We start from the raw sequence: 11,906 nt of genomic DNA, 5'->3' as shown, positions 1-11,906 counted from the left end.
TGACGCACGCTTGTTGCTGAGAAATTAAATTGAAACGTAAAACATAGAAAAAAAGTAACTAAGTCCATCCAGGACCTACGTGTTGGACGAACTTGTCAAACGCAGAAAAATAGATGTGACGCGACGGGCCAGTCAAACGGAAAAAAATATACGAAAAAATGTTGAACCCCACACGCACGTTGCGGTGCGTTAACTCACAAAATTTAGAATGAAATGACAAACTTGGGACAGATAAAAAGTATGGTGGACCAAAATTGAAAATAAAAAAGAGTTGGGATTAAATTGTAAAAGATGAAAAACTTTGGTTAAAAGTAAAAAAAATGGTCTAAATTGCAAAATTAAAGTTATTTATTAATTTTAGATAAAGATAAGGATAAAAATAAGTTATATCTATATATTGGTTATTAATTAATATTAATATTAAAAGAAATTTATTAAACAAATATAAATAAAATTTATAAGGTTGAAGGAGAGAATGCCATGTGACATTATATGGAGTCTTTTATTATAAGTTAGATTAGATTAGATAATAGATACAATATAATTAATATTGTTAGAGATCACAAGTTTTAATTTATATTTGACTAGGTTATAACCCCGTGTATTACACAGGGTTGAATAAATAAATTTTATATACTAATAATAAAACAATATATCTTTAAAAACCTCATTTCTTTAAAACCACGTGTATTACACGGGTTGAATAAATGTAATATTGTATACCAAATGATAAAATAATACATCTTTAAAAAACCTCATTTTATTACACGGGTTGAATAAATGTAATTTTATATACCAAATAATAAAAAAAATTACATCTTTAAAAATATGCGCATTACACGGTTTGAATAAATGTACTTTTCTGTACTAAATAATAAAAAAATATATAACCTTAAAAAACCCCATGTATTGTACGAATTGAATAAATCTAATTTTATATATCAAATAATAAAAAGTTATATCTTAAAAAACCTCATGTATTACATGGGTCAAGTAAATGTAATTTTGTATAGTGAAAATAAAAATAGTTAATATATTAATACAAAGTTTGGTTTTCGTGATAAAAATAGATTATTCTGTTGTTGCAAAATTTGTTGACGAAGTCTCAATAAATTTGACTCTTTATTTAAAACTACGTAAATGTATAAATGATAAATAATATTAGTTAATTTTATGTTAAGTTTCGTAAAATCTATTTGATACCAAACTAAACAAAACATTCAAATATAATTAGTTCAAATAAATAATATTATAAAGAGTAAATTACGATTTTGGCCCCTGTGGTTATATCACTTTTACCCTTTTGGCCCAAAAAAGAATCTTTTAACATCTGAGCCCCGAACGTTTTTTTCTAACCCTTTTGGCCCCTAAAAGTAAATGGATGAGGTTAGTGTTAGGGGCCAAAAGGGTTAGGAAAAAAGATGTTGGGTGCTCAGATGTTAAAAAAATTTCTTTTTGGGCTAAAAGGGTAAAAGTGATATAATCATAGGGGTCAAAATCGTAATTTACTCTATTATAAATGAGAAGGAGATTAAACTAAATAATAATTATCCATAAGATATTAAACTAATAATATTTAGGAGGGTTATCTATAATATAAGATATTAAATTAAATAATATTTAGTAGGAGGGTTATCTATAATTAATTAGAAGAGATTAAATTAAAATAATAATTATCTATAAGAGATGGCCTAATATGATGACAAGTGTCCCTAAAGTGGTTTCTTTTATTATATAGTACTAGCAATAAGACTCGTGTGCAAACACGTGTCGTTTCTTAGAAAACCATGCATAGCCCATATTGACAAAGAGTAAAAAAATAATTAGTGCAGACTTATAAAATTAATATACACTAATGGTCAATAGGTTTATTCAGCAGCAATTCCATTATGTTTATAGCAAACTACTGTTGTCTATTAACTGTTAAAAACTTCAGTTGCTTTCCAACAGACTTTCCTAAAAAATGTTATCCATGATCTCCAACAGAGCTTACCAGATGGATAGCTTAAAGTGAAACCACTGTTTTCAAAACCATCTAAGATACTATATTTTATTAACTTTAGATCGAAGACAATTCTTGCAATAAGAATGAGAAATATACGGTACTTGTAATTTAAATTCAAATAAAGTTAAAACCAATTTTTGCAAATAAAGTTGACCAATTCCATTGATGATTTCTTAAAGTGAAACCACTGTTTTCAAAAAGTCTGTTTGACCAAAGTCAAACCACTATTGGCAAAACTATGATTCTTAGTGGTTCAAAATCTGTTTGACTTTTGGTCAACATCTGTTTGATTTTTGGTCAACAACTGTTTGACTTTTGGTAAACATCTGTTAGACTTTTGGTCAACATCTCATTTAGTATTCAACAGAGAGTAAAAAAATAATTAGTGCAGACTTATAAAATTGATATGCACTAATGGTCAATAGGTTTATTCAACAACAATTCCATTATGTTGATAGCAAACCACTGTTGTCTATTAACTGTTAAAAACTTCTGTTGCTTTCCAACAGACTTTCCTAAAAACTGTCATCAATTATCTCCAACAAAACTTGCCAGATGCATAGATAGTAAGTATCAGATGTTAGAAAACCATGCATAAAACAGATTGATAGAACATATAGATATATGTATAGATATTGTACCAAAACGTGTTATCTATTATAAGTAAAAGACAACTATAAATATGCATCATCAGTTAATATAGAAAATACATATGAGTATTTCCATTGTCCTATCCACAAAAAAAAGTAGCACCCACTCATTGACAATGAAAGCTGTTTTTAGACATAACTACATATAGAACATGTCTAAGAAGCAAAATTAGTACCACTGACGAACCAAATGTACAACCACAAACAATCATGACATGAAACTAAGAGGACTTAATCTTTGTCATGGTATGCACAACTTTTTTTAACTTCAGCAATTGAGTAGACTTGTGAAACTCTAACGAAAGTTCATCACCAAAAGCAATATTGCAAGATCTCAGATAAGAAGACCATCCAACAACGGCGTAGTTGAATCCAGTATTGGTTTTTTGAGATGTTGTAAACAGTTCCTTGACTTCACATTTGAGATTCTGGATATTGATAGGCTTAGGATTATCAGTATGCAGATCCAACGCAGAAGATACATCTGATGGCAGATGCTAAAAACAGAAAATTGAATAGTGAATTTTATAAAATACTGATATATAACTGAAATTGTTGAAATAACGAAACAAAGCAACGACTGCAAAAGCTTACAAGTCTATCTTCAGCATGTATGGTGAAGTGTAACACTGATTCTGAAGTGGATGATACTAAACGAACCTTTCGAACTTTACATGGTCTATCAACAGCTTGGTTATCCTCTACAGTTGTCTTGCCACAAAGTTTGTGCATCTTATCCACCTAAGTAAACTAATTTAGAATATAACAACTCTAAATTCTTGAAATTTTATAACTTTCTTCATCAACACAAACTATCTTCTCAACTCAGCTTTGAAGTTTAAGACTCAATCATACAGAAGAATATCAATATATTGAGACAATAATAAAATAGACAATATAAAACTAATAAATGCGTACATTAGATACAACACTTGAAGAGGCAGAAATGTCACGAACAGGAAACTCTTTAGACTGTAGTTGAGGATCGTTAACATCATCAGCTATTTTTACAGAATGATCTTCAGGCTACAACAAAATTAAAAAAAACCTTCTTATTCTTATTATACAATAAAATATATGCGTAGAAAATTACAAAATTACAGCATTTTTAACATCTGACTCGTCAACCAGACGTGCAATCTTTGAATCAAATAGCCCATCATCAGCAAACTATATTTATAAGAAGGATCATATATAAGAAACCATATTTTAAATCATAATAATATATAAATGTTACATGTATATATATACATTAAAAATATCCTCAAAACTCGTAAACTGCTTAGAATTACCAACTGAAGCTCCAGTATCCTCATCATCCAAAGCAACTTCCCCAGAATCCAGAAGCTGTTTGTGTTTAGCCTACAAAATGAGATTTCAAAAGATATTAACATAATATAATAAAAGTTACTTATCACCGTCATGTTATCAAATAATGTATTTTATCATCAAAATTTTATACCGCAGCCAATAAATCAAACCCATCATCTCCATAAACTGAATCATCCAAAACAACTACATCAGCTTTCTTGAAGGAAACCTCAGTTCCAGTCTCGGAATGGAAAACGGAAAGCTCAAACGTTTTAGATGCAATCATGGTGAAAACCAACCAAGATTCAACTGGTATGGGAACTTCTTCAATCAACTTTGACCATCCATCAGTAAATCTGCATCCATCAGTCCATCCTTTCATCATCACATTCCAAAACCTTTCACCAACATAGATAGTTGCCATCCCATACTCGTAATTTTTACCATAGAATTGTTTCCAAAATTTGTCAGCAATTAGCTATAGAAGAAGCAAAGGAATATTTAGCGCAGACTTACAAATTTGATATGAACTAATGAGCAACAGAAGTTACAACGGATTAGTAAACAAAAATTAAAATGAGAATTACTCAACAGGGTTAGTCAACGGTAGTTACAGTATTTACACACAACCTAACCACTATTTGGCTATCAACTATTACATACCTCTGTTGCTATCCAACAGAGGTTTCCTAACAACTGTCATCCATTATGTCCAGTAGAGGTTACAACGTGGACAAATCTTAAATATCAGATGTTAGTCAACCGAGGTTAAAAGACTTAGTCAACAGAAGTTAAGATTATAGGGGAACATACGTTAAAAGGGCAAACAGATGTTAGCAAGCTGTTGAGCTAGCATAAAATATTTAGAGTAAGTAACAAAATAATACATCGTTACTTACAGTCATGCCAACTTCAGGGCTAATATTTGTTGAAATGTAAGAGTTCTCATAGACTTTTTCTTTAAAACATGAGACAACGAATGACAAACGTCCAATAGCTTTCACCAATATAGCATCTTTCGTTTTCAAACAACAATCTCTAACAAACTTTGTCCATCCATTCGTAAATATACAATGATCATCTCTCTTCCTTACTCGTACTAACCATGATTTGTCACCATCAAGTAACTCTACAATTCGCCCATACGGGACCTCCTTGCCCCACAACAGAGTCTGAAAATCAAGTGGTATATTCTGCAACAGTAGTTAAAAAATATCTTACATCAAAAATTAACGTAGAATCCTAATAGTAGAAGGAAAGTTAAAAAACATACCAAAAATATAAAATCATCTTCATTAAGGAATTGTAAAAAGGATGGTGTTTGATTGGATAGATTCATATCTGCAATAAACAATTTAAATTTACAAGTTATAAAAATGAACAGCATCCAACAAAAGTCATAGACAAACAACATTATAAAATTGACATCACTAACATCCCTTAAAATAAATCAGTACTTAAAAAACAAAAGTACCCAATATTAACCGGACTATTTGTATAATCACACACTTAAAGTATTATAAAAACAAAGCACAAAACGAAAATCATCATCTCTCACAACAATTAAGCAAATGAGCAACAAACAAAAATTATATAGTTGATTTATCAATCGTAATGTAGAAGACAACATCACGAAGATGCATTCACAAATTATCACAGAGAATGTTATCAGTAACTTCATTTAAGTTAATGTAGTACTTAATCGATAAAAATATACCGGATTACAGCAACTATTATTTGCTTCAAGAGAGAATATGAAACGCCGTTAATGACAAACACATACTCATAACATCAAATAATGATTAATCTAACATATATAATACAAACAATAAATTCAAAGAAACAATACTTGATTTTATAGCGTGTAATCTATATTATGCAATAGAACCTTGCCAATTTTGATAAGAAAGTTATTTGAGAAAACTTCCGCATATGTTTTCTGGAGCTTATATTCAATAAGGGAGATGGAAAGTATATTAAATTGAGTTAATATAGATGTTACATTTACACTGGTTGGTTGAAGTTAAGTTTTGTAAAATTTATATTTTACCCCCTTTACATTAAAACAGCGCAATTTTTGCACAGCTATAAACACTGTTTGACTATAAATTTAAAATGTTAAATACGAAAAACTTATCTATTAATTTAATATATTTATATTTATATAATTAAAAATAGTTTTTAAATCCTGATATTAAAGATTATTATAAGTTAAATAAATAAACAATTACAAGTTAATAGATAAATATTTTATTTTCAACAATCCCAATACAATCTCACCTCTTCTTCTCCGGCGAAAAAACTCTAAAGTTTCTTCTTCCTCAGACTCGATGATCAGAAGTTTAAAGTTTTAGATCAGGTATTTTTTTTTCTCTTGTGTATTTTACAGGTATACTTTGACATGTTCCTTTCAGTTTCCTCATTTCAAATTATATAAACATCAAAATCATAATCTACTGATGTTAAAATAGATAAACTTGTGTGAACTTGTTTTCTTTATTTTATAATAAGATTTATATCAACCTATTTAGTTACTTTTTGATTCATTCAATCTAAATAACAATCTGAAATATTATTGTTTAATAAATATTTGGTTGTAAATTTTACGAATGGTTTTAGAATTATTGTATGAACTGCCATGTAGTCTTGATACATTTGTTCTATCAATATTAATTTTCATAAAATATTCTGCAATCAGTTTATAGTACTCATATGTCTGATTTGTAAACGAATATAGCCGTGTTTGCTGAAAAAAACTGAAGTTTGAAGTTGACACAAACATGGATATTTGAAAAATTTATTGCCATATAATACTTTTTTATTATACAAGAATAAAAATTTGATCTTACACAATATTAGATTCATATCGTTGGTTGTAGGGACCATATTGAAGTACACAACATATAAGTTTAGTCCTACAGAGTGTTGGATATTTTTTTATACCTTAAATAGAATACTTTTCAGATACAATTGATTTTATATTTTAGTATTTAACTGTTATTGTATTTTTTACTTTCAGATGGAGTTTATGATAATTATCAAGGTAGACCTAAATGAGGGATTGGTAAGCTATATTCTTAGAACAAATTAGCTCAAATCACAATTGTATGCTAAAAACTGTATTTATATAATTAAAGATATATTAAATGTTGTGTATTTTATATACATAGATACTTCCAAAGATAATGGCTAACCAATTACCAAGAAAGTGTGAAGTGATAAAGTTGGTTGATTATACGGGTTTTAAGTATAAGATTACAGTAAAGAGCATCGGTCATAAAAGTAAGAGGATAAACGGGCCAGAATTGACTCGGTTTGTTGAAACTTATAGAAATAACAACATAGACAAGCTGTGTTTAAAAAAATTGAAGGAAGCAAAATTTGAGATAAATGTTTTGGACAATGAGGGATTGGTATTAGAAAAGATGAATCGAACAGAGATTATATTCATGGATGCTTGATACAGGCTGAAGAAGAAACATACTGCAAGCAGGTTAAAAATTCCTGATTATTTTTATATATTGCCAGTGTATCTTTTGGACTGTTACCAAAACTTCTAATTTATATTTTGTATCCTTTATAAAATCTAATATGACATTTCTAAAATTTATGAAAATTATAGCATTTACCACACAATTTGCTGAAGCTGTTGTCGCAAAGGAGATTAAAAATTGATAACTTGTTTGCCAAAAGTACATGGACCAAAGCAGAGTAGTAAAGTTGATGTCCATTATGTTTTCTCTCCTGAAAAAAAAAAGGATTAACTACTGGTTTTATGGGACCAGGATGGACAACTTTTTGCTTCGAAAATTATATTGAGGAAAGCTGCCAACTGATGTTTTAATGGATGGGAAGTACTCCTGAAGACGACTTTAACTTTACTGTGAAGGTTTTTAACAAAGATGGGATTGCACTTTATGGAGAGACAAAACATCACTGCAGCCTTACCAATCACCAACACCGCAAAAGGCGTCCACATTATAAAAACAGTTTGAATACCATGTTTTATAGACACACAGCTTGGTATTTACATATCCACTTTTTATATAGTTGATTTTACTTATAATCTTGGACTATCTGTTATTACTTAAAGTATATGCTGTTTTGATGAATAACTAAAGAAAAAATTTTCCTTTATAGGCAATACCGAGGAACTTTGTTCAAGAACACCAGCTAAATGTTTACCGTAGAGCTGTGCTGTCATTTGGTCATGTGAAGTTTTTGGTACAACTGGTTGTTAGGAGAGATCCTAGAACACCTGACGACAACAACCATCTAGTGATGCATACAGACTGGCAGCGTATCATGGATGAAACGGGAATATCTGTGGGGAAAAAACTGAGGTTTGAGATAGTCGAAGTAAAAAAGTGTAAGAGGAGATAAAATACACTTTGAAGTTTGTTTACATGATCTTTGAACACCTTTTCAGCCTTGTATAATTTATGTTTTAGTTGACATGTTTGATGGACAAATTTCTTGTTTGGAAACTAACTTATGAATGAAGTTATGTAGTCTTAGTATATACTTTCAAAACTGTGGTTTTACCTTTTTATATTTTTCAAGTAAACATTACTATATTTTGCACTTAAACATTACTATTTTCCATTACATTTCCCGATCACTCAACAAAAAAAAATATAACACTCAAAATTAATAAAATAGTATACAACTTGGAATTACAAATAACAGTGTTTTAAAAACTGCTCCTACCAAAGGGACAAACTCAACATCTGTTTCACTAAACTTTGCAAACCAAAACATCTGTTGATGACAACCACTGTTAAAAGAAAAGTCTGTTACATAAACGAAACAACCTCAGCACATGAGCCAAACAAACTTTGCTGATGAACCGAAAAGCAAAGGTCTGCTAAAGAGAACATCAAGCAAAATGTATAATGAACCTAAGTTTTGTTGTGCACCAACAGATATTACAGAATTCAACAAAAGATCTATAATATAAGATCTTTAACAGATGATGATCAATAGCTCATAAGGTCTGTTGAAGCACGCTATAACAGTGCTTACCCTTTAACAGATCTTTAACAGTGCTTAAGGGTTAACAGATGTTAGCATGTTATAGCACGCTATAACCTCTGCTGATGAAGCAAGATGTATGATGAACCTAAGTTCTGCTATGCACCAACAGATATTACACAATTGAACAAAAGATCTATAATATAAGATGTTTAACAGATGATGATCAACAACTCATATAGTCTGTTGAAGCACTCTATAACAGTGCTTAACCTTTAACAGATCTTTAACACTGCTTAGGGGTTAACAGATGTTAGCACACTATAACAGTGCTTAGCCTCTAACAGATGTTAATGTATCTCAGACCCCAACAGTTTTCCGACTAACCAATTGATTAAATTTTCATTCATCAATCTAACAATAATATACAACCCTACTACTTATCCAGTCCATCAATATCACCAAACATGTATAATAAAGGTTAACCTTACTTGATATTCAACCCAGAGACATTACATAACATATTCATCATTGTAGCCCTTACAAACAAAACTTTTAACCACAGTTTGTTAAAACAACAGTTAACATACATAAATAAAAACCACAAGGATTCTTCAAAAATAAGTGGTTTCTACTTATCTCTCATAAGAATTGTTTTTTTCATAAGCATCTAATTGTTAACCTTAGTCAGCTTCTTCCGGGTTCTTCTCACATTAGTGGATAGCTCACCAACGTTGGCAACATCAGCATCTTGAGCCATCCGCTTTCCATTGGGACTTGATCCAGAATCCTTTTCAACTTCAACGACTGAAGAGTCGGCCGTAACAGAGACAGCATCCTTCCAACAGATCATAAAACAACTATTGATCTCATTTAATAAAATAATGAACTCTTTTTAAACGTACTAAGCATACTTTAAAAATAAATACTCACCCTTGAAGTTCGTTCAGCAGACACCTGAGAAGAGTCTGAAAGGTTAACGTCTTTAACGTCAGCTACCTCTTGAGTAACCTAAAGGATCATAATATATGAGATCATATAAAAAAGTACACAATCCAGTGTTTAAAACTCAAAAGAAAAATAAATAGATTGAAAGAGTAATTTTATATGCTACCTCATCAGTATTTTCATCACCATTACCATCTCCACCAACCAACTCAACAATTATTACTGGATCATCAGTTGTTTTTTGCACAGTATAAACACAATAGTCATTTTTAAGATTGAACTCTGAAACATCAATCTTAAAAGCAGCCTTCTTATCAACCAATCGAAATATCTCATGAGGGAATCCAGTATCATTGGCCTTAACCTGCCTCTCTATTATGTAACTCGCCGCTAATCCAAGAAGCTTCTGAACATCTCTATCAAACATAACAAAAGAAACACTACCACTCTCATCCTGCACCCGCACTTGCACCTTGAACCTGAAAGATACACAACTAACTAAGTAAACTACAAAACTATATTCAAATATGAGTCTTAGAATGTTACTTATATAAATATAACGCTAAATAATCATCATTGCTTACTTTGTGGTGATCGATGTACATTCAGTATGACATCTGATACAAACCAAAGAAGTCGCAAGCAATCGAAGAATATCGTCTGAAACATTCTCAACATTCTGCAAGTATTCACTTTTACCCATCACCTTCTTGAAACACTTACGACAGGCAGCATAAAACCAACCATACTCTTCTTGCACAATCTTAATTGTCGCAACCACAACACAACACAAGACATTTCCTGTAAAAACACAAGACACTTCCTGTAAAAACACGCAGGTGACAAACCAAACAAATAACCAAACTATATACAAAGAAGTGAAACCTCTTCTATCTCGCTAATCTCATCAACATGTTTCTTCACACCTTCATTACAAATTCTTTATGTAATGGAAAAATACTCTGAGACGATAGTATCGTTTGAGAAGTAGAACTACTCCCTTGTCTAAACTTCAATATACGCCTTTTGAATACCACAAATGATTATAATTAGTATACAAATGACATGAAACCAAGTATTTGACTTGAACATCTATATACAATAGAAATTACATTGAGAATTACCTCCTCCTTAGCTCATCAACTTCATCAATTTCTTGATTCAGAAAAATTCGTGTTGCAAACTTATCACTTTGAATAGTATATTCACCTACATGGAAAAGTATATAAATATTTAATGTATACCTGTCTTTATATTGCCAAAAATAAACAGTATAGTTATGATTTGCAGAAAGTAACAAAAATACCTTTCCATTCCTTACACTTTCCATGTTGTATAACAGCCATCACATGCTCATTAGGTGGGACTTTAGAAATGAAGTCCTTAATCTGCAGAGCATAATCATTCCACACAGTACACCGCAAAACCTTACCACTACATGAAAAGAATATTCATATCAAAACAACATTGAATGAATAAAAATAGAAAATAAATCAGGAAAACTATAACATTTATTAGAGTAGCAAATGAGCCATAAATTAAGTACTATATTCACTAAGAATAAACTGTAGACCTTATTTATTACCATGATTCAGCATTACATACAAACAATATAAACATCATCTATTACCATTACATGATCCCACATTAAATACAAACATTCTTCATCTTATTTATTAACATCATTAAATATATTTTATGATCACTACATGACTGAACATATAAACAACAACGAACTCCAAATCTTCAATATCGAAATTCATCTTCTTAGTCTCCTTTGGAGGTCGATCAAAGATTTCAAGATCTCCACAAGAAATCACAGATCCAGCAACATCTATATGATCACATTATACAAGAATATAAGTAAAACTTTCTGATATTATACAAGCAAGACATGATTACAAAAATATACACTACCAACACTCAAAGCGTTTAACGCCTCTCCTTGAAGAATATCTTCATAAACTCTGAAATTGAAACCATACTCAACACCTTGCCAACCTCTCACACGAGTAACA

At 30.5% G+C, this 11,906-nt stretch overlaps 1 protein-coding gene across 1 annotated transcript; it reads right to left on the bottom strand.

Annotated features, from left to right (window-relative positions):
• Positions 1-9,555: 9,555 nt before the first annotated feature.
• Positions 9,556-10,242, bottom strand: LOC110913971. Its single transcript, XM_022158783.1, has 4 exons — positions 10,170-10,242; positions 10,055-10,110; positions 9,874-9,951; positions 9,556-9,778 (listed from the first exon to the last, which is right to left on the bottom strand). Exons 1-4 carry the CDS (start codon positions 10,240-10,242, stop codon positions 9,611-9,613), a joined length of 375 nt encoding a protein of 124 aa, XP_022014475.1. The 3' UTR covers positions 9,556-9,610.
• Between the last annotated feature and the right edge of the window lie 1,664 nt (positions 10,243-11,906).

This window comes from Helianthus annuus, chromosome 15 (assembly GCF_002127325.2).
Source record: "Helianthus annuus cultivar XRQ/B chromosome 15, HanXRQr2.0-SUNRISE, whole genome shotgun sequence".
NCBI lineage: Eukaryota > Viridiplantae > Streptophyta > Magnoliopsida > Asterales > Asteraceae > Helianthus > Helianthus annuus.
This window is presented reverse-complemented; position numbering and strand designations above follow the sequence as displayed.